Here is a 26,669-nt window from a genome sequence, read left to right as displayed (position 1 = left end):
ATCAGAGCCGTCAGTTTGTCGATTTTACGTCATTTTTGTATCACGCACGAGTATTCTGATGTCTATCTCTTTGCAAAGGAAACGCAGAAAGCATTCAAACCAAATGCGTTTGAAAGACCATAACTTGTGAACATTTTCACAACCTCTGCATAAACGTATCACTGAGCTAATTCTCTTTTTGTAAACCTCATGTTCTTCATCGATGCGTAATTACGCACCACCTGGGACACTGGACCGCCGGGTACATACTGTAACGCATATGGCCGACAGGTACTGTGTAAGAGCCGGCTTACCAGAGCGGTGACGTCGCCGCCCTTCCCTGTAATAGCAGGACCACAGCCGCCGGACTGTGAAGAGGTCTGTCTTTAGCTCACCGGGCTGGGTCCCGGTTAAGTGACGCAGCAGTCCCGGATTCGAGCCCCCGCCGGTGGGGGACCGACCTAATGCGGCAAGGGCGCCCACCTGAAACCCCTGTTGCGTTACAATACGTTCACAATGCGTGAAATACTGCTCAACAGGGGTTCGTGCGAACAACCGGCGTATGGCCATAGGAACGCAGAACAGCACAGAAACAAACTAGTAGTCTCCAATTATCCAGCCTGTAAGCACGGGGATACAGCTTTGTTTGATTTCGGATTCATTTTCTTTATGTCTTGTTTTCATTCAGGTAAGGGTCAACTATACATGCAATACTGCTGAGATCGGGAATCACGTTCTGTATTTCTTGAATATTCGTGTGTTCTCTCGGGCGCTGGTGTCGCGCTTCACTCCTCTCTTCCTGGCGCTGTCTCAGCTGGCCTGTGGACTCTACAGACTCGCTCTGACTGCTGCAGCAGGACTGGACATTAGTCCGTTATACACGAACACGTCTCAGTGCCCGTGTGCAACTAGACGCCAAACTCCATTCGAAAACATTTCGGAGTTATTACCACCTACTGCTTTCGTTGTTGCAGAATTCATAAGAAATGTAGCTGTCGAATACAGTGTTTATCCCACAGCGCACATGACGTGTGTGGAGCTCAAACGTTGCTGGTTTATACGGTGTGTCACTCTATCAACCACAGTGACTTAGCACTGGTGAGGAGCCGGCCAGTCACTGTGAGTTACTGCAGTAGTAAAACACCTTTTAAATAGCTGTTGAATACAGAAGAGGGTTCCTGCTGTCGGCAGTATTGCATATATAGTTGACCCTTACCTGAATGAAAACAAGCAGCCATATCACTCTGCAACTCGCAGCCAACTGAAGCTCAGTACCTGGACCACAGCACTGTACTGACCAGGCTCACACCTGCTGAGCTCCAGTGGGCTACCACTTGTGAGTTGCAGAGTGATATGGCTGCTGACTATATCTTCGCCACCTTCTGACGGCACAGAGTCTTGAGTGGGTGTGACCCAGTCCTTCAGGTAAGATCTGGGGCCGACGCCGCCCCTCCAGGATTGTGGCCAGCTGTGCTTGTAGAGTATCTTGGGCAGGATGCTGCGGCCCATTAGCTTGCTCCTGAGCGGTGACAGCTAGGGTGGATAGATCACACTTTATTGATCCCGAAGGGAAACGGAGGTGTTACAGCAGCCCAGCCCAAGACAAGCAAAAACAGACATCAGAATAGACAAACAATTCAAATAAAATAAGTACAGCAATACAAAATAAAATATATAGAGTTAGGTGTGTGCACAATATGCTCATAGTCACTGTAAAGCAATAAAAGATGTGCAAAATGCACATAGGTACATACAGATAGTACCACAGTATATTAATGCAGTGTTCAATAAATTCAATAATGCTGTCCATAGACGAGCAGATGAAGGGCTAACAGTCCCAGCCTAGGGCAGCGTTATACACCCTGACAGCCGCCGGGAGGAAGGACCTGGGGAAACGTTCCCTTGAACACCGTAGCTGGAGCAGTCTGTTGCTAGAAAGGGTGAGGGCTCGGACCGCTTCCTTGTAAGGATGTGCTCACAGAGATTCCTTTACCGACGCAGCGTGGATCGGTGCCCTGCCCTGCTTTATCTCTAATATCTCTGGAGGAGATGGAATGCAGGTGCGGAATCACTGTGTTGGTCACTTTATTTTTATTTAAGTTGAAGGGTGAGGGTTAAGGCTCACAAAATACATGTATACTCCAGTTCGGAGAGAAGAAGTGCGCCTGATCTGAGGAGCTGTTGACATGGTTCTGGGACGAGGGGGGAAGTAACCTCGTGATTAATATAGCTCTTTCACTGAAGGTAGCAGGTGCTGCGAGTGAAGCTTTGATTGGTTATTCAGGCAGCTGCCAGCGCAGAGAGCGAGAGGGCCGCGTTCCTTGTCCACTTGCGCCCTCTAGTGGCGAGTAGGGGAACCTCCACTCTGTCCCAGCAGTGAATAAGCAGGCTTCGCTCAAGCATGAATCAACAGAGGTTCCAGACCTCTTATCTTTTAAAGCAGAAATAAGATTATATGCATTACAGACTGGACAAAGAGAAATAACAATTTAAATAGCTGTTACGTTTTTTAACCGGGCCTGAGGCTGGGCTGACCCTGGTGTACAAATCCTTCTCACCCCGACTCGGTCTGTAGCCTGTTTCCCCCAGATTCCCCTGCTGGCCTGTCCTCACAGTGTGGTAGAGAGGCGCCGGGCTTCTCTCTCCTCTCTTCTCTCTCCTCATGGGAAAACGAGCCCAGCTGTTCCCTCTTTAGCCTGCAGAAGAGCCAACCCCACTCTCCCTTTTAAATGACGGGAATTATCCTCCTTTTCCCTGGTCCGACCACCGGCCTACAGCAGCCGGACATGGTGACCGGCCCATCAGGTACGTACAACTGTGTGGGAGAACGTTAGTGTGACACAACCACAGAAGATCTTAACTCTTTATCCATCTTATCCATCATCGACAATAGGCTGGAACGGTCTAAGAACATCGAGGCCATGTACAAGAAGGGACAGAGCCGACTTTACCTCTTGAGGAGGCTCAGGTCCTTCAATGTGTGTAGTAAGATGCTACATATGTTCTATCAGTCGGTGGTGGCGAGCGCCATTTTCTACGCGGTGGTGTGCTGGGGCTCTGGGATTAGAGCAGGGGATTCTAACAGGCTGAACAAGCTCATCAGGAGAGCAAGCTCTGTCATTGGGCCTGACCTGGACCCCCTGGAGGTAGTGGCTGAGAGGAGAATGGTGTCCAAACTAGAGGCCATCATGGACAACGTCTCCCATCCCCTCTATGACAGGCTTGTAGAAATGAAGAGCACGTTCAGCAATAGGCTGATTCATCCACGGTGCGACAGGGAGCGCTACAGGAGGTCATTCTTGCCTTCTGCCATAAGACTGTGCAACTCATCCACTGTGTGTCTGGGCAGGGGCAACATTGACAGGGACCCGTTTCTGGACTGAACAGTAAACTGATACAGCTGTTCTTTTTCTTTTCCCGTTTTAAAACCGTTTTTGTGCGATAGACGCCAGGGACCTGTGCAATACATTTATATTAATTTATAGTCATATTGTGCAATATGACTTTTTTGCGTACTGTTCTGTTCTGGTTTGTTCTGTTCTTTGTGTGTTCTGAACTGCGAGTAACTCTTCTACTGATTGTATTGTATTATTATTATTGTATCATTCGTTATACTGTGTCTGTGTTGTCTGTGTTAAGCTGCTGTTGCACTGCAATTTCCCTCACGGGATCAATAAAGTATCTATCTATTATCTTTCTATCTGCCCTCCCTCTCTTCTCTCTGCTCGGCCACAATGTCACACGTCCGCAGCCCATATTACTCTCACAGACCACTTTTTTTTCTAACTTTTATTTCACATCATAAAATCCAAAGGTGAAAAGTCATCCAGGAAAGATAAGTGAACAATAAAAATACAAACCAACAGACTGTCATACATTAGTTGTATTTTTGACTTGTTAATTGTCACATTTTTAATGGGATTTAAGCAATATTGCATTTCAGTCTTATACTGTAAGTTTTAAGGGAGGGAGTAGACTGAGGACATTTTGTTTGGTGAATATATCTACCCAGTACTACAGATAGATTAATTATGAATAAATGTTCTTTTTCTATAACACATCTTGCGGAGAATAACATAATGTCAAGCTCCTTAAGTCTAATGTTCGCATTTAAATGCTTAAAGATTAAGCATTGCAAGTCTATCCGAAACTGGTTTGTATTCAAATAAATGTGTCCAAGTCTCTTTTCCAGCCTTTCAGGACACAGCCGAATCATCAAATTCATCAAACCCTACGACATTTTTTTTTATATATTTCTTCAGTCTCGTTTGTGAGGCAGTCTCTGTCAGGAGCTGTCCGAACTGATTTCCAGATCATATTTTCCAACACTGTATTCCAGAAGGTCTATATCCGTCGCAGATCAATAAGACACAATTGTTCCCTTTCTATTAAGCTCTATTGCTCCGATACTTTATGTGTGAGATAAAGAGTATCAGCTCTTCCATTTGCCCTTGAAGAAGTTGCGCTTTCTAACTGAGACTCTGCGTCTCTCTGCTAGACTCGGTCCAACAGCTGGACGTACAGTACAGTACAGGCGGAGGGTGGGAGTGTTTCTGAGGAGTGATTCTGTGTGGCTGAGCACTGTCCCGCAGAGAACCACCCCAGCCCTTAAAGAGGGACCCGGAGAAGAGGTTTATAACCAGAAGGTTGGTTGAGACTTTACCACCAAGACTTCCTGCCTCGCTGCTCCCTGCTCTCCGACAGCCAGCATGTTCGGGCTCCTGACTCAGCTCAGACTGACGACCCCTGCCCTCAGGGGCAGCGTGATTCCTGCAGGTAACAGCATCAGCTGCGTTTGAAAACGCTTTGTCTTCTTCCTGGCTTAGCGGTGTGTTGCTGGGGATGAGTGTTAAACTAAACTAAAGTAATCTTAGCCACAAGTACCTGACCAATACTGTCTGTTTTGAGAGGTTAAGAAATAAAAAAAAAAACTTTCTGCATCTTTAAATTATCCTTAAAGGCATCCAATATGTTTTGTGTAAATTAGCCAGGATTGTTCATGGAAAATTGTTTAAGTGTCTCACTAGAATGATTATTGACAGAACAGCTATTACTGTTGTTCTGTCATTCATGTTTACAGCCTGTCTGTACAATCAGGGCTATGGCTCGTGAGTTCAGCAGCTGGTGCTTGAAAAGCATTTCGCTGCTGAGAAGACGGGTTAACTATCGGTCTGCGTGATGCTATTATCCCACAGACAGATACAAGGCAATTTTTTTTATCAGATTTTCTTTTGGAAGTTACAAAGAACTGACCCTTGGTGCTCTTTCTGTAGGGACATTTTCACAATAAATTACAAAAGAACTGGACATAATTAAAAAGCTAACACTTATCAACAGTTTATGGAAACAAACCAGTAATTTACTTAAACAGGCATGATTTTAAAAATAATTTTTAGCTCTTCATTTTTCCCTCTTAAAAACTATTTTGCATTGCTTTGATAAGTTTGAATCCCCAGCCGCTGAAAGGCTGAAAATACTTAACAACAGAGAGGCAGACGAACCCCAGAAGACACTGGAAAGTCCTACAGTTCAGCATAATCCTTTTTTTGGAAGTGTTTTCTATGTATTTTACATGTACAGGACATCACTGATCTGCAGTTACAACGGCCATTCTGCACGGGCAGCCACTGCACTGCACATCACGGAGAGAAGGGAAAAAAATCCTTAAATTCGGGATAATTAATCACTCTGATTAATCGACCCATATACAGCAAAGTTTCCCCACTCTGCTTATATACAGGCGCCACACAGCCAAACAAATGTGTGAATGCTGACATGCACAAAAAAATCCATATCACAATCCTGTTTTGTAGTGATACTGTAACGGAACACAATCCAAAATAGTGAGGAAACACTGGGGGAAAAGTAATGCAGTATTACGGGGATGAAAACAGGGGGGCGCTGGTGCACGGGGGAGGTGTGGCCGAGGCAAACAGTCCAAAAATAATCCAGACAGGGAATCCAAAAACAAGCTGGAGTCCATGGCCAGGCGATCCATCCGAAACAGGAGATTAAAATCAGGAACCGGGTCGGAACCGGGCTCGCACGATACGGGAATCAGATGCAGAGCCCGGAACCGACCGAGTGTCTGGCTTTTAAGGGAGACGGGAAGGAGGCTGGAACAAGGGGCAGGTGCACAGAATAAGTCCAAAGTGAAAAGAGCCGGAGCGCCCTTAAGGAGGAGGGACTAGAATCGTGACAGATACTGCACTGTGCGCTGCAAGATCACTGTCCAGCCAGTATCCACAATGGTATCAAATCACATAGATCTCTGGTCTCAGGCACTGGGACCAGATCTCATAGCCTCTGCTCTGTGCAAATGAAATCTGTGTTGGACAGCACTTGGACATTAATGTGCAGTCACCCTCCTGAGCTGTCATATTAATAAAACTGCAATTTCCTTACAGTAATTCGTTCCGCGCTCGATTATGTTACCTGTCCCTTTCATTATGAAGTTTTCTTCTGTCTTCTAGCCTCAAGAGTGCTGGCAGATTTAGGAAAAGCAGCCATCCATTCTGGTCAGCTGGAGCTGGAGTTCTGCCCGGCCAGGGAGGAGGACATGGAGCAGGTCCTGGCCATCTCGGACGACTGCTTCAGTGGACTGGACTACATGGCCGAGACCTACCATCACTGGCTCAGGGAGCCCGATCGCTTCATGTTCCTGACCAAGAAACACGGGAGGGTGGTGAGTTTGTCTGCTGCTTCCCGACGAGCATCAGACAGCAGGTTCTGAAAATTCCCAGGGGAATCCAGTAATCTTCACACATTCCGAAAGGAACTGTGAGGCCAAAAGCCATTAAAAATTAAAACAAAATACATGCATGCTGATATGTCTATTACAGTAAAACGTATTTACCCCCTGCATAAAATCTACAGTTGCCATCTGGACATGTAATCATCCATCCGTCTTCTAACCTTTATCCAGTTCAGAGTCAGGGGGGAGCTGGAGTCTGTCCAGGCAAGCAATGGGCACAAGCCAGTCCATCACAGGACAGACACACAGACACAAGCTGTCTGGAATTTTATCAAAGAAGAGCCAGGAGAGGTGTCCTCATTCACTCAGTAAGGTCTTTATTCATATTGCAATCTGGGAAAGACATCACTGGTCTGTGCAGAGAAGTGAAGGCTGATTCAAAAGCAAGCAGGGAGAGGCCCTTGTTTTATATCTTCTTTAAGCTGATCCAACACTTCAAGGACAGGCAAAGCAGTGATTTTCCATTCCTTATAGGTTTCTGCTTAAACAAAGAAAGGAGTAGTTATTCCAATAATTTCTCATACTCCCTTTTTCAAGCAGCAGAGATAAACATTATTAAAACATCCCCTGCCCTCGAAGAGCTCGGTGCTTTCACTCTTTGTTCTAAGAATCCAGCTGCTTCTGCAATACAGCTCTGCCCGTAAACATCATTTTTAGGATAGAACACCTTTTTCTCAGTAACTTTCCATTACAGAACACACTTGCACCACAGCCAATTTCCAGGGAGGAAGCTGGAGCACCTGAGGGATACCCACGCATTTACAAGAACAACATGCAAACTCCACACAGACAGCACTGCAGCTCAGTAATTGAGCCCAGGATCCCAGCAGCACTGCTGACCACAAGGCAGGTGTAGCCTGGATGGCACACCAGTGCATCATGGGGCACACACGCGCAGACACGCTCACACCAGGGCCGATTGTCTCAGAAGCCAATGAATCTACCAGCACATCTTTAGACTGTGAGAGAAAACCAGAGCACCCAGAAGAAACCCACGTGAGCACAGGGAGAACATGCAGACTCCACACACACACAGCAGTGCTACGAGGCACCAGCGAGAACCAGCTCCCGTTACACCACTGCCTGTGGTTAAGCAGCTGACCAATCTCCCAGTCTGCCCGTGGGCGTGTCAACGTGGTCAGGCAGTTTGTTAATACCACCAGCCTGTAATTAAACAGGACTTGTTCCCAGCAGGGTATTTATTCCCAATCCACTGGCATGACAGAGCTCAGTCTTAGCTGCTGCTCTGTGAAGCTGCACTTGTTTCTTCTCTGCTTTGCATTTTGAATTCCTCTCTGGTGCAATTCACTGCTTGTTCCCTTGACCTCAATTGCTGGATCTCCCTCTGGCTGAGGAAGTTAAGGTCTACCTGTGTTTGCCCTGGACGGCCCGTCCTTGTTGGATTCTCTCCAGTGCCTGGAGCTCTGGCCTGCCTGCCCACTGCTTTAGGATTTTCCTCTGCACCAGCTGCATCTCTGCCTGCGTCTCTGCCTGCCTGCCCTACCTGCTTGCCTGCTCCTACAGCACCGCTGTCTGCCATCAGCTCTTACTTCTGAGCAAGTCTTCCCCTGCAGAAGGATCCTTCTTCCAGCCTGGACTGCTGCCCCCTCAGGTTTGTTCAGTGGTCCATCACAGTAAAATACAGGTAAATACAGGGACTGTAAAAAATGTGTTTAAAATACCATATTCTTAGTCACTGGGGATCACTTATAATGGCATCTTGGTTCATTTTTGTACAGAAGATAGGCAAAATTAGCACCATGCTACCTAGCACTCCATTATCGCTCTGTCCCACAGATCGCCCTGGGCTCGGCTCTGCTCGTGGACGGACGGCGGACAGCAATAGGCCAGGGAGTGCGGGTGGACCCCGCCCACCGAAACCAGGGGGTGGCGTTTGCTGTCCGGAGACACTTGATCCAGTTCGTCAAGACCTACTTCCCCCAGGTCACCACCAACAGGTGGACCATGGAGACAGAGCCCAGACCAGACGCCGACATCCGCCTGCTGTCCCGGGAGGTACTGGAGCATCTTTCTGCAGCTGTTCTCATCACCCCCCTCACTCCCTCAGGGTCCGGCTGCTGTCCCCCTCACCCCCCCCTGCCTGGAGTCACACAGACTCTGCCTGCCGCTCAGCTGGACTTGCTAACCTGCTGCTGGCTGACTGATATACAGGCTGTTCCTGATAGACACTGGGGTTAGAAACCAGAGAGTGAAGACGTATAGAGAAACGGGTAGGGTGGCTTTTCCACAGAAGAACAATGTAAAAAATTCTGTTTTTGGACTGTAAGAATGAAATCTTTGCCAGGAACTTAAAGTGGGGGGCTTTTCCCATAAGAATTAAAGGTACAGAGTCAGGGTAGGGACCATGTGCTTGACTTAGTGTGTGTTTAACGTGTAGCTAAACCAGCACAGCACAGAGGGTGCACTTAAAATTTGAGGTTACGTTTCCAACTTATGCAACTTATAGCAAATCAAATTAAAATGGGAATTAAGGAGCAATGTACGTTGTTTGAGATATGTTCTCAACATAAAATTCAAATATGGGTAAATAAAAAAAATAGAAAAAACACAAAATAGAAATACGGTAGATGGGTAGCATGGCCATCTCTATTCGACTTGTGATCGCATCAAAACCAACAGTCGTTTGATTTTTTTCCATTCTCGTTTAACGTTAAAGTTTGCAACTTGATCCACTGGGTGGATCAGCAGCAGTACTGCGTGGTGGGAAGAATTGAGTTTATTGTGTTGAGGGCAGGCTGTACACAGACTGCAGGGTGGGATGCATCAGCTTGATTACAGCGCCGGGAGACCCACCTGTCACTGTATGTCATGTGAAGGATGTTCTCGACAACACAAAGGATTACACAGGCTTATAATGACACCCTCACAGGGGAGTGTGCAAGGTGATGTAGTTAGTTAGGATTGGCAGAGCTATAATATTACATACATCATTCAGCACACTAGCATGCAAATGATTAGCATACAGTACTGGGTTTTTAAATAAGTCATTTACTTAAGTCTTGCCATATGCTTCTCTTTGATTGCTCTGGACAGCAGGACACACACAGACAGCTCAGATACCCAGACACTCATGGCAGATGTGATTCAGCTCTCGTTTTGAACCCTGACTCTCCGCAGGCTGTCCTGACCCTCTGCTGTGAGGTGGCAGACCTGGGCCCGTTCCTGCAGGAGCTGGGCACGAAGCTGGGGCAGCAGGCGGGGGGCGGTGGCCCCCAGCCCGTGACCCTGAGCCAGGAGGAGGCGGAGAGGCTGGTGCTGAGCCATCACGTGGTGCAGAACCTGCTGCCAGCCGGCACCATCATGAACGACTGGGAGCCCTTCCAGCCCCTGGAGAGCAACCTGGAGATCCTGCGCCGGCGGGGCCTGACCTGGGTGGCGGACCGGGCGGAGCTGCCCTCTGCGCTCAGTCTCTGCACCACGCCGCACCGCGTGCCCTACCGCGCCGACGCCCTGCACTTCAACATCAACATCTTCAGCGGCGAGCAGACGCCGGCGCGCGCCGTGCTCCTGGCCCAGCTCCAGGGGCTGCTCCCCTCCCTCCGCGGCTACGTCATCTTTGGCATCTGCCTGCGTCCCTGCCTCTGGGCCGGAATGAGGGACTTCTGTCGGAGCTCATCCGGGGTTTCCTTCTTCCAGGAACACTGGGAGCAGCTGCTGCTGGAGAGGGACCTCTGAGACCAGGCTCAGCCTCGGTCTGCAAGAGAGAAGATATAGATGCAGCCATTCAGGCACATCAAACACATTGCCATACTGAGATTTGTCACACTGCCCAGAGATTCTTCACTAGCCAAAGGATACATGGTTCTTGTCATGCATTAGAGATTAATGAAAACATCTGCTTCATTTGTATCTGTCCTACTTCTTTAAATCCACTTTTTGAATAAACCTGTAACCTATTCCTAATAAATAATATGGATACTATATTGACAGCTTATTATTTTTATATATCACAGTATGGTAGATTTTAAAATAATTGGAATAATGTATGAATAGCATGAATGAACATGAATGAGTTAGAAAATGTGGATAGTGTCGCTGGGGGGAGTAAAGACCAGTGCAGCTGGTCAGACCAACAATCTCCAGGATGCTCAGAGAGAGTAAGGGAATTTAAAAATGCCCTTAAAACAGAAATCGTAGTTGAGGTTTTTACGTGTGTATTTGCTTTTAAATACTCTTAAAGCATAGTTTTATAATTATATAATTCAAAATGTACATATGCTTTTCTAGCTAGATTATAATTATGATTTTTATAATCATTTGCTTTCTCGTGTAGTGCCTATTTCAGGTGAACTTTTCTGACACTGACACTGGACGCAGTGCCTTGTCTCCTTGCAGTGTGGGAGACTGGGGCTCTTATTTGCACAAACTAAAAGCTCTTTATGCTGTAAAGCCAGCTGTATAGCTGTAGACTTGCAGATAGCAACCATGTTTATTTTCTTCATGATGCCAGTTTGAGGTGTAATGGAAAATGAAACTCAATAAAATGACAGCTAATAGAGATGCATTTTAATTTGAAAAAATGTCATTTTCCGTTTAACATCCGATATGTATCCAAAGCACTCACCGATGCTGAATTCAGAACTCCAATTCCCATAAACCCACAGGGTGACCTCCTGGCAGCGTCTACATCACCATTCCCTATGTTACCTGGCCTTGGTGATGTTCTGCAGCTCCAGCCTCTTTATTTTTTTTAGATATGAAATATGTCACCTTAGCTTAGTACAGTGTAACCCACATGTATTTCATCATCTTCGTTATCTCCAAACAAGCCAAGGTGGTGTGTGTACAATTTCCCTTCGGGATCAATAAAGTCTTATCTATCTACAAGTAATAATAATAATTGCTTACACTTATATAGCGCTTCTCTGGACACTCCACTCAAAGTGCTTTCCAGGTCATGGGGATCCCCTCCACCACCACCAGTGTGCAGCCCCACCTGGATGATGCGACGGCAGCCATAGTGCGCCAGAACGCATCAGCTCTCAGTGGGGAGGAGAGCAGAGTGATGAAGCCAATTCATAGAGGGGGATTATTAGGAGGCCATGATTGGTAAGGGCCAATGGGAAATTTTTGCAAGGACACCAGGGTTACACCCCTACTCCTTTCGAGAAACGCCCTGGGATTTTTAATGACCACAGAGAGTCAGGAACTGGGTTTTACGTCTCATCCAAAGGACGGTGCCTGTTTACAGTATAGTGTCCCCGTCACTATACTGGGGCATTAGGACCCACGTGGACCGCAGGGTGAGTGCCCCCTGCTGGCCCCACTAACACCTCTTCCAGTAGCAACCTTAGTTTTTCCCAGGAGGTCTCCCATCCAGGTACTGACCAGGCTCCCACCTGCTGAGCTCCAGTGGGCTGCCAGTTGTGAGTTGCAGGGTGATATGCTGCTGGCATAAGTATGGGTGTGTTACCCGTGTTGGGAGAATTCCCTCTCCCTAGTCTTGCGTGGGTCTTGTCAGGGTTCTCTGGTTTTCTTCCTCTTCCTGCAGACCAACGGATTCGTTTTTTTTTTTATTTGCGATCCCTGGTCCATATGACGACGGGAGCTGGGACGGTCATCTCATTACTCTGCCCAGAAAAGAGCGACTCCGGTTCTGTGACCCAAGTATGTGCAGCAGAGACAGATTCGCCATCTTGTCAGCTTGGTTACACAAGCAAACACGCACCTACTTTAAATACAGGGAGAAACAGCTGGGCGGAACACAACACAACATTTCTGAACGTTTCTACAATATGGATAACGTTTGTGCTTGACCTAATTAAAGATGATCCTCGGGATTATTTAGTGAGAAAAATGTCCATCATTAGCAGGTTATATATTGGCGTACACCTTGAAACCTTTTAAGGCTAAATAAGCACAGTAAGAGGGGTAAGTTTAACATAAAACGGAAAGATGTTTGTACTGAGTAAAATCAAGAATTAATGGTTAGACACGTTGTAAACAAAAACATAGTCATATAAACCCACAACTTCTATAAAGAAACTAAACAATCTTATAAATACACTACCTATTTTTTGTTTCTCCACAAAACAGCTGAGACTCGTCAAATGAACGAAAGAAACTTTACTGTAACATAGTAATAGTAATGTCCGGTTTCCTAGTTCATACAAAAAAAAACCCTCAGAGTGGTGTTCATTGTACGGCGCCCTACAATCAGCCGTTTAGCTATTTTCGGACCACTTATCCAATTCGGGGTCACAGGCAAAACCAGGAAGTAACGGGAGTAAGGCTGGGTACACCCTGGACAGGACGCCAGTCCATCGCTGAACACACACACACTCACACCAGGGCCAGTTTTCCCAGAAGTCAGTTACCCCGCCAGCGTGTCTGTGCACTGTGGGAGGAGACCCTAGTGAACACGGAGAGAACATGCAGACCCCGGTATGGAATTGAACCCCGAGCACCAGCGCCGACAGGGGGTCAAAACTCCTTCAAATCCAGACTCAAAAACTTCTTTTTCAGAAAAGCCTTTACTGAACTGGTTCCATTCTTCACCCCTCTGCTCTTCTTAGTACCACCTTCCACGGTCTCCTCTATTGTTATTGTTGTATTGCTGTAATTATAATTGTGTCTTATCTTCTGAAATCTTCTTATTTATTGTTGTAGTCTTCTTATTTATTGTTATTGTCATCCTGTAAAGTGCTTTGAGAAGTCACCTTTAAAGGCGCTATATAAAATAAAGTTTATTATTAATATTAATACTAACCAGCGTGCCACCGTGCCGCCCTGCAGCCCCTCGCCTTTTGCAACTGCATTCTCGATTTTTTGCTTGTACATCAAACCCAGACGCCGCCCTCGGCTGCAGGAGACCGGCTGCCCGGGGTTCAACTCTCCGCACGAGCGAGCCGGCAGCTGCGCGAACACAGAGGCGCGGTCCAGCTCGTGACAGCGAGAAAACTGATTTCGCCGTCGCCCGCGCATCGGGGGGCGGCGCTCTCTCGCGTTTCTGAAGATTAATTTCGTGAGGAGGTGCTTCCTGCTGGAATGCACCACAATGCATTCCAATGCAACGTACAAAAACAACAACCCGAGTTACCTTTCTGAGCGCTAAAAACGTGGTCGACGGCAAACTTCTAAGAAATGCATCGAGCAGCTTGTAGGCGCTGCTCTTTGTCAGAAAGCAGAAGTTTTTCAAATCTGCAGGAGGAACAGTGTTGAGCTTCCCAAGTGCCATTTAAGAAACCTTTGCACCGAAAGGAAAACAAATGAATCTCGCCTTCAAATAATAAAGTAAGTAGAAAATACTCTTTTCGTTTTCATGCAAGCTTGCGTTGAATGTTGTGGTTTTCGGTTGGATTAGTGTATTTTTTGCCGTGCAGACGTGTGATTTTGAAGTCGCTGAGAAAATATATGCTTCTTTTAAAGGCGAATAAGCTATGTGTCTGGCTTTATGAAAACCGTACTGGAAAATGTTTTACTGTTGACATCTGTATGCAAGATCTCAGTGTGACGTCATTGAAAGCCCGCTCCCCTCTTGGTGACGTGGCAACTGTGTTCGTTTTGAAAGGCAACCGAGCTCTTACTGTCCAGGCGCAGACAATCAGTGAAAGATCCCTTTACCCTGAACTCCCCTTCTGATTATACGCAGACAGACTCTGTCCTGGTGATCTTTTAAACTAGTCTTTTGCACCTGAGCCGATTTGGGGTTGTGAAGCTCGGTGATGAATATAGGGTGACGGGAAGCCAGTTCTTCAGGTACCCCTCTGGGGTGCTGACTGCTGACAGACAGCTGACTGCAGATCTCCCCCCAAATTTCCCGAAGGATTCCAGTCAGCCCCTCGCCTGGGCCGCCCCAGGTCGGCCTCTCCTTGTTAGACACCTCCAGTGCAGCTCTGCCCTGGAGCCTCAGTGTGGATGTCTGCCCAGTGTTAGATGTTTGGGTGACTCCCACAGGTTTAGGTGCTCCATTCCTTCTCCCCTCAGTCCTGACAAGCTGCCCACTCCCGGCTGATCTCAATGCTTGACCATAAACTCCATTCGAGGTTTGTATGTGTCATGTTTTCATGATCAAAACATCTAACCATCCTCAAACCTGAACAGGGCTCCTCAGCCGAAACGTTGTGTTCTGTTTCTGCACCTTGCAGCATGGAATGGGCTTTTTTACCACATGCTGACGCAGTTTCCCACTCAAATCATTTTTATCAATGGCTTCTTTCCTGTCACAGCCCCCATTGCAGGCTTGGTGAGTGTGGGGACTGTAATATTCAGTTCATTCACTTCATTGTCATCCTGCACTCATACAGATGTACAAGAGAGAAGGAAATCTAGTTTCTCCTGGCCTGAGGTGCACAATACACTAGGAACAGTCCGCATAATGTCGCAACACAAAAGAACACACACAAGGGGGGGACCGAGAGTCATTAGCCGCTATTGAGGTAGTATTGGTATGTAAGTAAAAGTAAAACAATGTACAGAGTAGATAAATAGATAAAAAAATGAATAAATGGGTATTTACAGTACTGTGCAAATAAGTGTGCAGGTGAGCCCTGACTCCCGTCACAGTAAATATCCATCTGCCCAGGTCACCACTGGCTTCAAGGGGGGCTTCTTAACCAGATTGCCCTGCTGGAAGAGAGGCCTGATCAGGGCCAGTGGGATCTATGTGGTTCCACTTCTGAACGATACACACTTCACTTTATTCCAGTGGTAATCATTCATCCATCCATTCATTCATTCCCTAACCACTTCATCCAATCCAGGGTTCTGGGAGAGCCGGAGTCTATCCCAGCAAGCAATGGGCTCAAGGCAGGGTACACCCTGGACGGGACGCCAGGCCACCACAGGGCAGACAGACACAGACACACTCGCACCTGGGCCAGTTTCCCAGAAGCTAATGTGACCGTCGCGGTCCCGCGCGGGCTCGTGCCCTCCGCCGCTCCACCCCGCCGGTTCGTCCCCCAACACCTGGGGCGCGAACCCGGGTCTCCGGCATAACGCCACAGGGAACCAGCCGCATGAGCTAAAGGAGACCCCCCCCAGCCCAGGCGGCTGAGGCCCCTGCTACGCGCAGGGAGGGTGATGACATCACCGTGTCCAGACTAGCTCCTCTACACTCCTTAACCTGCCAGTGTGTCTTTGGACTGTGGGAGGAAGCACCTGGAGGAATCCAACACAAACCTGGAGAGAACATGCAAACTCCACACAGACAGCACTCCATGTCTGGCGTGAACCCAGGACCCCAGTGCTGCCTGGCAACAATGCTGACCAGTGGGCCACCACCTCGCCTTTAAATAGATAATCAGTGACTCAGACACCCTGTTACAGCCTCTTCCTGGACCACTTCCTCCCGGGTTTTCAAGCCTGGTTTGTTGTGTCACCGTGTGAGCTGGGCCTTGAAAATCAAAAGTAAAGAGCTTTAGAGTGTCAGATACATTTACTCTGCAGTCAGTTCTAAAAAAACTTCGATTACACCACAGAGATGTGCTAAACAGACTCTATGTTTGTGATTTTTTAAAATTAATCTCAACCAATTTGGGGTTGTTACAGCAAAGGTGTTGAAAATTTAAGCAATCGGAGATTATTCTGAAATATAACTTTTTTACGTACTATTAACATTTTGTATCGGTTAGGAGTACAGAATCAAGAAATACAGGCATTATGTTTGTGAATATAAAGTTGTGTTTAGAAAGTATCATGATTATAGGCTCAGAGTACAGTAACCCCAAGGAAACTGCAGGAGAGTGAATATCGTTACAGGACAAAAGTATTTTTTTCTTGGGTTTTTTACATTGTTTTTCCTTTAGGAGTTATAAACATTTAACCTCTGGTGACTTTTCTTCATGCAATTGAGCGCAATAATTTACAAAAGGGCTCAACCTAAAGAAAAAGACAACAGTGTTCAACAGTGTACTGAATCAAACAGGAAATTTGCTGAAAATGTCATGATCGTTAAAAAAGTGTCCAAAAAAAAGTCTAAAAGTGTGCATGTTTAGAAACTATTTCAATAATTGCATTGAAAAGCTTGAATCCGCAGCTGTTTAATGGCTGGAAATAATTAACAACATAACGATGTTTAACAGTACAGGCAACAGAGAGGCCAACAAAACTCGACTAAGCTAACCTAACTAGATCAGCAACTCCTACAGTTCAGTATTATCATTAACCAGAGTGTCTCCCTGGACTGTACTTGTACAGGATAGCACTGGTCTGTAGATACCAGTATAGCAGCCATTCTGCACCAGCAGCCACTGCACAGCACAGCGGGGAGTTAAGGATAAAATCTGCTAAAGAAATCTGGGATAATGCAGCATTCCAATGGAGTGCGTCCCTCCATCCCCTTGTCCGCTGTTTTCTAGTCTCGTGCGTGATGGCAGATTTCGGAGAAGGGGCGGGTCAGCCGGAGCTGGAGTTCTGCCCGGCCAGGGAGGAGGACATGGAGCAGGTCCTGGCCATCTCGGACGACTGCTTCAGTGGACTGGACTACATGGCCGAGACCTACCATCACTGGCTCAGGGAGCCCGATCGCTTCGTGTTCCTGGCCAAGAAACACGGGAGGGTGGTGAGTTTGTCTGCTGCTTCCCGACGAGCATCAGACAGCAGGTTCTGAAACTTCCCAGGGGAATCCAGTAATCTTCACGCAATCTCTGTAGCTGAAAACAGATCAGCATTCTGTATGACCTGAGGCCAAAAATCAGATAAACAGTCACATTAAAAACTGTCTTGGCTTGTCTGTTCTTTACATAATGCAAAAATGTCATGCAGTACTATTTTTAATCTACTTGTCCTTGAAATAGCAAATATCACCGAACCCGTTAACATCTATAAAGAAACCACTTATTGATATGGAACAGTGGGACTTGATCTCAGTAAGTGGCTTTTAATGTTATGCATGGTGGTGCAGTGGTCAGCACTAGGTTCGGTTCTGGCCCTGGGGTGCTGTCTGTGTGGAGTCTGTATGTTCTCCCATAGTCCAAAGACATGCTGGTAGGTCAGCTGGCTTCTGAGTGTGTTCGTGTCTGTGTTTCTGACTGTGATGGAATGGCATCCTCTCCAGGGTGTACCCTGCCATCCGGGTTTTGCTTGCAGGATCTGTCTCTCCTGTGATCCTGAATTGGATAAAGCAGTTAGATAATGGATAGGCAGCGCTACAGTTGTTGGTTTTCTGACTTGAAAGAGTTAATAGTCCAAGGGCTGTTCCTTAATCCAACCATATTTCTCTCCGGTATATGCAAGACAGTTGACAAGCTTGAAACGTCAAATCTTCTCTTCCCTCCAAACAGTTCACAGATGATGATATCTTGGTTTGGTTTGTAATAAGTGCAGAACTAGCAGTGTGATATACTAGCGGCCTCTTTCACTGTGTTGGCGTGCTGCAGATCGCCCTGGGCTCGGCCCTGCTCGTGGACGGACGGGGGACAATGGTGACCCAGGGGCTGCGGGTGGACCCCGCCCATCGAGGCCAGGGGGTGGCGTTTGCTGTCCGGAGACACTTGATCCAGTTCGTCAAGACCCGCTTCCCCCAGGTCACCACCTGCAGGTGGGCCACAGAGACAGAACCCAGACCAGACGCCAACATCCGCCTGCTGTCCCGGGAGGTACTGGAGCATCTTTCTGCAGCTGTTCTCATCACCCCCCTCACTCCCTCAGGGTCCGGCTGCTGTCCCCCTCACCCCCCCCGCCTGGAGTCACACAGACTCTGCCTGCCTGCTGCTCAGCTGGACTTGCTGACTGACATATTAACTGACTGACTGGTGACTTTCTAGCTCACTGCTGAAATCATTAGCCCCTGACCTTCTAAGAGACTTATGTAATTACTTACAGTCGCATGGGCTTATGATCATGCTGTCTTGCTTAATTAGTAATGTTTCTGTGCAGTGCTTGATTAACAACTTTTAATCTTTGACTGTGTTAGTGTCCCACAGATCACACTGGGGACCCACCTAGCCAAGCATAAACTCTTGTTACCTCATTTAATCATTGATATTGTGTTTGTGTACAATGCAGGCCCATCATGCATTGCTGGGTGTTTACTTAAGTCATGCATGTGCTTCTCTTTCACTGCTGTGTGTCCATACAGGTGAAAAGGTACAAAACCCCTAGAGATTGACTCACTGATGATGCCACTGGTGCTGATTGCTCTGGACAGCAGGACTCACACAGACAGCTCAGATACCCAGACACTCATGGCAGATGTGATTCAGCTCTCGTTTTGAACCCTGACTCTCCGCAGGCTGTCCTGACCCTCTGCTGTGAGGTGGCAGACCTGGGCCCGTTCCTGCAGGAGCTGGGCACGAAGCTGGGGCAGCAGGCGGGGGGTGGTGGCCCCCAGCCCGTGACCCTGAGCCAGGTGGAGGCGGAGAGGCTGGTGCTGAGCCGTCACGTGGTGCAGAACCTGCTGCCAGCCGGCACCATCATCAACGACTGGGAGCCCCTCCGGCCCCTGGAGAGCAACCTGGAGATCCTGCGCCGGCGGGGCCTGACCTGGGTGGCGGACCGGGCGGAGCTGCCCTCTGCGCTCAGTCTCTGCACCACGCCGTACCGCGTGCCCTACCGCGCCGACGCCCTGCACTTCAACATCAACATCTTCAGTGGCGAGCAGACGCCGGCGCGCGCCGTGCTCCTGGCCCAGCTCCAGGGGCTGCTCCCCTCCCTCCGCGGCTACGTCATCTTCCACGTCTGCCTGCGTCCCTGCCTCTGGGCCGGGATGAGGGACTTCTGTCGGAGCTCATCCGGGGTTTCCTTCTTCCGGGAACACTGGGAGCAGCTACTCCTGGAGAGGGACGTCTGAGACCAGGCTCAGCCTCGGTCTGCAAGAGAGAAGATCCCCAGGGGTACGGACAGTGCAGTTCAGGAGGGCCTGGTCACAAACTATTTTAAAAAGATAAAAAAATGCAGGAAGCCTAGATGGAATATGCAGCAGAACACTAAAGTATTATGCTGAAGCACTGAGTGAAGGGATCATGCACTTGTTCCAGCTCTCTATAGACACTGCTATTGTCCAGGCTGTTTGGAATCACTCTGCAGTTGAACCTGTCCCTAAGAAGAGCACACCTAAAGCCCCCAGTGACCTCAGGCCTACAGCTCTGGCTCCGTTAGTGATGAAGACTCTTGAAAAAATATTCAAGTCACATGCTGTGGCCGCAGTAGAGTCAGATCTCGACCCCTCCAGTTTGCCTCCCATCCTGGGGAGGTGGGGAGGTGATGATGATGATGATGCTAAAAAAAAAAATCTGCTAGATGTTCTTCATAAACATGCAGAGTGGAAAGATTCTTGAGCCAGTCTTTGCCGATTTCTCGTCAGCCTTTACAGCCACACATGTTGGTTGAAAAACTAATCACACGTTTCAAATTAGATCATGGGCTTGTCATGTGGATCATTAGTTTTCTGTGCAGTAGAACACAAATTGTATCTATTAATGGGGGTGGCATCTGTAAAGAGGTTTTAGCACTATGATGTCTATTGGACAGAGCCCCCCCCCACCCTGGACAGAGAAGTGGTGGGTGCTGCTGCCTCAAAGCTCCCAGGTGACATTCTCACGTTGGGGTGCCTGTCTGTGTGGAGTTTGCATGTTCTCCTGGGTATTTGTCCAGGTGCTGTGGTTTTCTTCCCATTCCCAAAGATGAGCAGGTCTTGCATGACTGGCCTCTTTAAATTGGCCCTCACAAGCGGTTTCAATGCATGGCCCCCGGGGGCTCATTAATGAAGTGAAATGGTAAAGAATACCAAAATACCGTCAAAACTAAGGTGACACAGACTACAGATGCACTGTTGCCATCTATACCTCAAGCCTACCCGAAGAGAGAAAGATTCAGATTTATCTTGTATTGGTATTTAAGGTTCTGGGCTTTTCTGCAGAGGGCTCGGGTGCAAACACCAGATGGGACACTGTTGTTAGGAGCATTAGGACAGGTGGAAGGAAGGGAGTGTTCGTAAGAACATTAAAAAGGCTGCAAAAGCCAGAGTAGGCCACTTGGCCCTCCCATCCATCTGTTTCCTGGAAAAGAAAAAAACAGTTTGGCTTCAAGAGCATGGGCGGGCAGCTTGTTCCACACTCCCACCACCCTGTGTGTAATGTGGTGCCTCCTGTCCTGACTGGCGGATCTCACACTGTTGTTTTGGGGGGAAAGGCCAGAGTTTTGGCTTCCACAACTTGGTTGGGCGGCTTATTCCATGCAGACCACAAGTTACTTCCTTAAATACTGCTGCAGCAAATGACCCGCTGTATAAAATGGGTTCTCCACACAGGCCCTGGCGATTTGTTTTTATTGAGATTAAATAAATTTAAATAAACATGCCTTCATTTGCAAAACCAAAATCTTGTTAATTCCCTTCTTTCTAGGGGGTTTCTTTCCAGATAGTGCCGCACAGATTTTTGAAATGACACCATTTTTAGATAAAAGTGCCAGGAAGTGATCACGGTGTTAAGCTCCCAGCGGGAATTCCCTTTCGGCGATATCTGTTGTACCTGGACGGGATCAAGGAAACTGGCGTCATTACGGCTCTACAGAGCAGTACGTGTTCACGTTCCCCGCTGAGAAATCTTGAGCCAACATGGCGGACACGCGGTGTCCGTCGCACAGACCCTAGGCGACCTCGCTTCGATTGGACCGTGTTAATGTCAATCCACCGGGGGGGCCTGCCTCGTGTTTTTTTTCCCCGCCTACTGTCAGCTGACAAAGACTGTACATGGAAAATTGAGTCACAGGAACTGTAACTGTAACAGTGTACTTTAAAGTCGGTTCTTCCCGTTTTTAAAAAAACAAAACACCGAGCGCACTAAACGCGTTGCTGCGTTTAAAGTTTTACTCCCTGGAGTGAAACCTCATCCATTTTCTTTGCGTATCTTTCATCATTTGTTTGATCACATTTCTTTACCGTATGTTGGACAAGAGGGAACCGGTGAGTTGCCAGGCGATGTACTGTAAAACCCCGTACCGTGCGGTACCGCCCGACACGTTGCATGTAGTCCAGCCTGGGCCTCAACACTTTCGCGTTGTGTTTCGGGCAGGAGACGAGCTCGCAAAATAGTAACTCCAGCCGAGGCCGCTTCTGTTCACCGAGTGGAAGTTATATTCGAGTTATACTGTACTTTAATCCCGTGTGCGAAATAACTTTCCGGCTCAACACACCCGATCGCCAAAAACGACTTGAAAACGGAGAACCTGAAAAGGTTTCATGCTGTTCTTGCCCCGGACTACGTACGTATACAAATATAAACTCGGGTCTCGTCTGCTCTGGTGGGGGGACAAACCCGTTTAAAACGCCGAAAACCAAACCGACAGCTGTGTAATTGCGAGTTGTTGTTTTTTTTTAAAATCAGTGCTCGATACCGTTAGTGACAAAATGAAAACGAAGAAAGAAAACGGATGAGGGGACCCCCCCAAGGTGGGGCGTTCATTTTAACACGTTCTCGGGGGGAAAGGGGTTCTTCATGTCTGGGGTCCCCCCCCCCAAAAAAAAAAAAAAACCCTGTATTACCATGGCGCACAACCCTGGCCGAAATCATGATGTATTTATACAGAACCATCTCTCCCTCAATTCCTTTCTGCGGCGCTGCTGTGTGGGCATGTGTGGCGGGGGAGGGGAGGTTCAAGACATAAAAACAGACAAATCGCATTACCCCCCCATACTTCAAAAAGTCTAACGGGAAAATCCGCCTCTTTCTCCTTGCCTTCCGAGAAGTCACTTTCGGTAATGTACTGGGATGCTATTCCGCGATTCCTGTCAGTGACTCAAAGCCAACAATAGAATTGGACATTTTCCCGGTAAACAAGACAGCCAACTCGTTTAAAGTTGAACTGTTTCCCGTACCCACTACTTGACGCCCAGAACAGGAGGCATTTTTTCCCGACGTTAAAACAGCTTGAAGAAACGACATTCATTTCTGTAATGAGAAAACAGCAGGATTGTTTTTGCATGTGTATGTCGCATGTGGCCGTGTTTTTTTGTTCGCGAGTCTTGAAACAAGTTGCAACGACCCGACGTGGAAAATAACTCGCCCTTGTCGATCACGCCCCCTCCTCCAACCCTCAGGATTTCGTGTCAGGTAAATCTGGAAAACGAAATGTTGCCGAAAATGCACGAAGCTGCGCGGTTCGTACCGGGAGCCTACTCAATCCTTCTGCTTGCGTGTGGACTGCGATAGCGATATTTTCCCCAAAACTACTTCCAAGAAACTCCAGGGCGACACTTCGTGGGCAGTAGCGATGTAATTAGGGTGAACAAACGTAACGCCTGTTAATTAACCCTTATTCCGGTCTGCGTATTGCTGAATGAGACTGAATACTAGGACTGGATAACGCAATGTGATCATATATCCGCTTCAGACACAGTTCTGGATCTCTGTCGATACCGTTCATGTCGTCTAAGAGCCGTGAAGTTGGGGAAATTGACCGAAACAGTTTTCTTGTTCTTCCAAGGACCGCGACTGCGTTTAACGGCCATGGAGGAGTCGGAGTGAAGCCGCCCGGAGAGCGAACAGAGACGGCGAGGATGAGCTGGGGAGCGGGCGGGCCCGGGGTGCAGACCCCGGGCTGGGAGCAGGCGGCGCCCCCCGCCCCCGGCTCGGTCTCCGGGCTGGACTTCAAGCTGGGCTCCCTGTTCCTGCTGCTGGCCGCGACGCTGCTGTGCGGCTTCGCCCCGCTGTGTCTCGTCAGAGGCTCGGGGAGATGCAGCACGGACCCGGGTGAGTTTCGGGGGAAATGAAGTCTCCCCCCAAAAAATGTCCAGGTCTGTGTGGCACCGACACACAGTCAAAGACCGTAGATAAGCAAAAAAAAATTCCGAAACCTAAATCCTGTTTTATCTTCAAAGCCGGTTGTCTGATGCATGTATGCTGTGCTCAGCGCCTTACACCAAACGCAGCATAAAGAGCTGTGTAGTTCTTGACCATGAAAAATAATAATCACGTTATAGAAAAGAAATACGCGTTTAGTAAAAAAAAACAACAGCAGCACGATGAACCGGCACAAAAATAAAACGTACTCCACGCAAAAGATAATCAAATATTAATTTGATTTTTTTAAAAACACGGAGCAGGAAAGGTTTTAGAAAAAGCCACTGACTGCCAGGGTTTTTCAGCAGGCTGTGCCGACAGGCTGTCGGGGATGTGGGGAGTCCTGGTCAATTTCACTTTCCTGCTCAGGTGTATCCAGGTCTTTCCCAGAATGTCAATCCTTGAAGAGCCTAAGACCCTAAACCTTTCCCTACGGATCTGAACAGTAGTAGTTTCTGTGCAAGCAGTGTGCTTATGTGTGAGATGGACTTTAATTCACATGCTGCACTGGGGGGAAAAGGGACTTGTTTACATGGAGTACTGACGAGGAAATGAACTGGATCTGTATTGATAGGATTTGTAGCCCTTTTTAATGATCAAGGACTCGAAGGATCAGGTCCTGTGTACCAACGTGACTGCCTGCCCTTGTTCTGATGGGGGCGCTGTGCTGTCTGGGGCTCTTGTTCTGATGTGGACGCTGTGCTGTCTGTGGCCCTAGATCTGCGGCGCAAAGTCCTGAGTTTGGTGAGCTGCTTTGCCGGAGGTGTGTTCCTGGCCACCTGTCTGCTGGACCTGGTGCCTGATTACCTGTCTGCGATCAACGAGGCCTTCGAAAGCATGCAAATCACGGTAAGGACTGGCCAGTGCATCACGCCTTGACGCACAACCTCTGTTCTCTTCCTCCAGATTCGGTTTCCTCGGCCAGTGAGGGTCTTCCTCATTCCACGTTCTGGAGGTGCATTGTGTTTGCCGGGAGCACTGCTACCTCCATTCCTTCTCTGACCACTTCCTCCAGTTCAGGGTTGCAGGGGAGCTGGAGCCTATCCCAGCAAGCAACAGGCGCAAAGTGGGATAAACCCTGGACAGGCCAGTCTATCGCAAGGCTCACATAGACACACACACTCACACCAGGGCCTAGTTTCCCAGAAGCCTATTTAGCCCACCAGCATGTTTGCTCCCAAGCTCCTGTAGGAAACCCTCACAGACACGGGAGAACATACCAACTCCACACAGACAGCACCCTCAGGAATTACACCCAGGGCCCCCGTGCTGTGAGGCTGCAATGCTCACCACTACGCCACCATGCCACCCAGAGTTGCTACAAAGGGTCTTTGTTCAAGCCTGGCTGTTGTGCTCATTTGAGTATGTATTAGTTGCCAGTAGAGCCCGTGTGAGTCGCGAATGTCCACCCAGGAAGAGAGTTGAGCACTGAAGGGGCAGCCAGGAAAGGCACTCACTCGGAGCTCTGTGGCCCGAGCGCCAAGCGTACCAGTATGGCTCAAGGTGCCAGGAATTCTCCAAGCTGCCGGCCCATGACTGGCAGAGCGGTGCAGGACTAGGGATGGGATGAGTCCTCTTCCTGGCAGACAACAGCTTTGGCACCTTGCTGGGCGCCTGCGAGTTGGTGACATCAGTGAGTGACGATCTGCTCCTCCAATCGGAGCCGACGCTCCCGTCGGGCGCCGTGGTGCCCTCGGCCTGTCAGGAGACCACTGGCTCCGCAGGTGGATATGTTACAGGAGCACGTCTACCTGTCTTATTCCTCCTACGGCAGGGGTCACTGTCAGAGAGTCGAGTCTTAAACTGAGTCTATTTCAGGTTTGTAAGGTAATTGACCATTGCATTTTTTTTTAAAGCATCTGAAGTAGTTTCTCCATCTGAAGCAAATGGACTGTTCCTTCCTACCTGTCATGTTGCAATCCTTGTAAGATCTTTTTTGAAATCTGTTCTGGTGGAGTGAAAGCAATGCCCCCAGATGGCCCTGCACTCACTCTTCCCCTCTTTGTCTGCCCCAGCTGCAGTTCCCGCTCCCCGAGTTCATCTTGGCCATGGGCTTCTTCCTGGTGCTGGTCATGGAGCAGATTGTGCTGGCCTACAAGGACCAATCCGGGGGTTCGCTGGAGGAGAGGCGCGCCCTGCTCGTGGATCCCAGCATCCAATCGCATGGCAGGGAGGCGCATGGCCCCTCCCGTCGGCCCTCTGCGATTGGCCGGTCCGGGGATGGGGAGGCGGGGGGAGGGGAGGGGGTGCACCTCCACGTGGACTTGAACTCGCACTCGGCGATCCGCTCCTTCATCCTGGTCTTCTCGCTCTCCCTGCACTCGGTGTTCGAGGGGCTGGCCGTGGGGCTGCAGCAGGACCGGGAGAAGGTGCTGGAGATCTGCCTGGCCCTGCTGCTGCACAAGAGCGTCATCGCCTTCAGCCTGGCGCTCAAGCTGACCCAGGGCCGGCTGCGGCGGGCGGCGGTGGCCGGCTGCCTGCTGCTCTTCTCCGCCATGTCGCCGCTGGGCATCGGGCTGGGCATCGCGCTCACCGAGACGGCCGCCACCCCCGAGCACCGGCTGGCCCGCGCCACCCTGGAGGGCTTCGCCGCCGGCACCTTCGTCTACATCACCTTCATGGAGATCCTGCCGCACGAGCTGGGCGCCCCCCAGCAGCGCATCCCCAAGGTGGCCCTGCTGCTCCTGGGGTTCACCGTGGTCACGGGCGTCCTCTTCATCAAGCTGTAGGCGCCCCAACCCCCCTCCCCCCGTCCCCCACCCACCTCTGGGCTGGCGGATCTGCTTTCTTCAAAGAGGAAGGGAGGATTCTTTTCCCTTTGTCGCAGCTTCGGATGGACGTGACAACTGAGGGCGTCTTCCCCTCTTTTCAGATGCGTAAACCACGGACCTTTTAACAAGCATCTGACGGTATTGCTAACATTGCTTTGCAGAAAAAAAAAAATTAACTAGGATAGAAACAGAATTAGAGCAAGACTGTAGGTTCTTTTTAAAATGGTAAGCTTTGGACCAAAAAAAAACATTTACATAATAAAGATCATGGGTTGGAATGTGAGATCCGCAGTGTATAATCCAGGTGAATTGAGAGCATAAGCACGCACATCATGTAGTCATCTGACCTTTAAAAGGATCTAGGGGTCAACGCTTAAATGCTAACATTTAACATCCGAACCCCGGTACTCCTTCTCATGCAGGCGA

At 48.7% G+C, this 26,669-nt stretch overlaps 3 protein-coding genes across 7 annotated transcripts; all 3 read left to right on the top strand.

Moving 5' to 3' along the window:
• The first annotated feature begins 4,520 nt into the window (after nucleotides 1–4,520).
• On the top strand, nucleotides 4,521–10,675 carry LOC148639898 (histidine N-acetyltransferase-like). The gene is made up of 4 exons (XM_088620945.1): nucleotides 4,521–4,755; nucleotides 6,453–6,664; nucleotides 8,531–8,749; nucleotides 9,872–10,675. The coding sequence occupies exons 1-4, from the start codon at nucleotides 4,689–4,691 to the stop codon at nucleotides 10,427–10,429; spliced, it is 1,056 nt and encodes a 351-aa protein (XP_088477071.1). The 5' UTR covers nucleotides 4,521–4,688; the 3' UTR covers nucleotides 10,430–10,675.
• A 2,976-nt stretch (nucleotides 10,676–13,651) lies between these two features.
• On the top strand, nucleotides 13,652–21,012 carry LOC148639897 (histidine N-acetyltransferase-like). Of its 3 annotated transcripts, none has more exons than XM_088620948.1 (4): nucleotides 13,652–13,987; nucleotides 15,457–17,255; nucleotides 18,073–18,233; nucleotides 18,927–21,012. In XM_088620948.1, exons 2-4 carry the CDS (start codon nucleotides 17,012–17,014, stop codon nucleotides 19,482–19,484), a joined length of 963 nt encoding a protein of 320 aa, XP_088477074.1. In that variant the 5' UTR covers nucleotides 13,652–13,987; nucleotides 15,457–17,011; the 3' UTR covers nucleotides 19,485–21,012. The 3 variants fall into 3 exon arrangements, with proteins under 3 accessions (XP_088477074.1, XP_088477073.1, XP_088477072.1); XM_088620947.1 differs by having other exon boundaries at nucleotides 13,656–13,987; nucleotides 18,073–18,291; XM_088620946.1 differs by having other exon boundaries at nucleotides 13,659–13,987; nucleotides 17,053–17,255; nucleotides 18,073–18,291.
• A 352-nt stretch (nucleotides 21,013–21,364) lies between these two features.
• Nucleotides 21,365–26,345, top strand: slc39a3 (solute carrier family 39 member 3). 3 transcript variants are annotated; one of them, XM_088620578.1, is made up of 4 exons: nucleotides 21,365–21,596; nucleotides 23,117–23,382; nucleotides 24,191–24,321; nucleotides 25,488–26,345. In XM_088620578.1, exons 2-4 carry the CDS (start codon nucleotides 23,190–23,192, stop codon nucleotides 26,199–26,201), a joined length of 1,038 nt encoding a protein of 345 aa, XP_088476704.1. In that variant the 5' UTR covers nucleotides 21,365–21,596; nucleotides 23,117–23,189; the 3' UTR covers nucleotides 26,202–26,345. The 3 variants fall into 3 exon arrangements, with proteins under 3 accessions (XP_088476704.1, XP_088476703.1, XP_088476706.1); XM_088620577.1 differs by lacking the exon at nucleotides 21,365–21,596 and adding an exon at nucleotides 21,627–21,895; XM_088620580.1 differs by lacking the exon at nucleotides 21,365–21,596 and adding an exon at nucleotides 21,923–22,743.
• The last annotated feature ends 324 nt before the right edge of the window (nucleotides 26,346–26,669 follow it).

Source organism: Lepisosteus platostomus, chromosome 26 (assembly GCF_059453375.1).
Source record: "Lepisosteus platostomus isolate fLepPlt1 chromosome 26, fLepPlt1.hap1, whole genome shotgun sequence".
NCBI lineage: Eukaryota > Metazoa > Chordata > Actinopteri > Semionotiformes > Lepisosteidae > Lepisosteus > Lepisosteus platostomus.
The sequence above is the reverse complement of the archived record's forward strand: the minus strand, read 5'-3'. Positions and strand labels throughout refer to the sequence as shown.

What these genes read in the sequence shown, in the direction of transcription:
- LOC148639897 (XM_088620947.1), top strand. Translation starts at nt 17,064, where the DNA reads ATGGCAGATTTCGGAGAAGGGGCGGGTCAGCCGGAGCTGGAGTTCTGC. An exon ending in CCAAGAAACACGGGAGGGTG is followed by an intron (nt 17,256 to 18,072) that starts GTGAGTTTGTCT and finishes GGCGTGCTGCAG; the next exon opens with ATCGCCCTGGGCTCGGCCCT. An exon ending in TCCGCCTGCTGTCCCGGGAG is followed by an intron (nt 18,292 to 18,926) that starts GTACTGGAGCAT and finishes GACTCTCCGCAG; the next exon opens with GCTGTCCTGACCCTCTGCTG.
- LOC148639898 (XM_088620945.1), top strand. Translation starts at nt 4,689, where the DNA reads ATGTTCGGGCTCCTGACTCAGCTCAGACTGACGACCCCTGCCCTCAGG. An exon ending in GGGCAGCGTGATTCCTGCAG is followed by an intron (nt 4,756 to 6,452) that starts GTAACAGCATCA and finishes TCTGTCTTCTAG; the next exon opens with CCTCAAGAGTGCTGGCAGAT. An exon ending in TCCGCCTGCTGTCCCGGGAG is followed by an intron (nt 8,750 to 9,871) that starts GTACTGGAGCAT and finishes GACTCTCCGCAG; the next exon opens with GCTGTCCTGACCCTCTGCTG.
- slc39a3 (XM_088620577.1), top strand. Translation starts at nt 21,873, where the DNA reads ATGCTGTTCTTGCCCCGGACTAC. An exon ending in CTGTTCTTGCCCCGGACTAC is followed by an intron (nt 21,896 to 23,116) that starts GTACGTATACAA and finishes TGTTCTTCCAAG; the next exon opens with GACCGCGACTGCGTTTAACG. An exon ending in TCGAAAGCATGCAAATCACG is followed by an intron (nt 24,322 to 25,487) that starts GTAAGGACTGGC and finishes TGTCTGCCCCAG; the next exon opens with CTGCAGTTCCCGCTCCCCGA.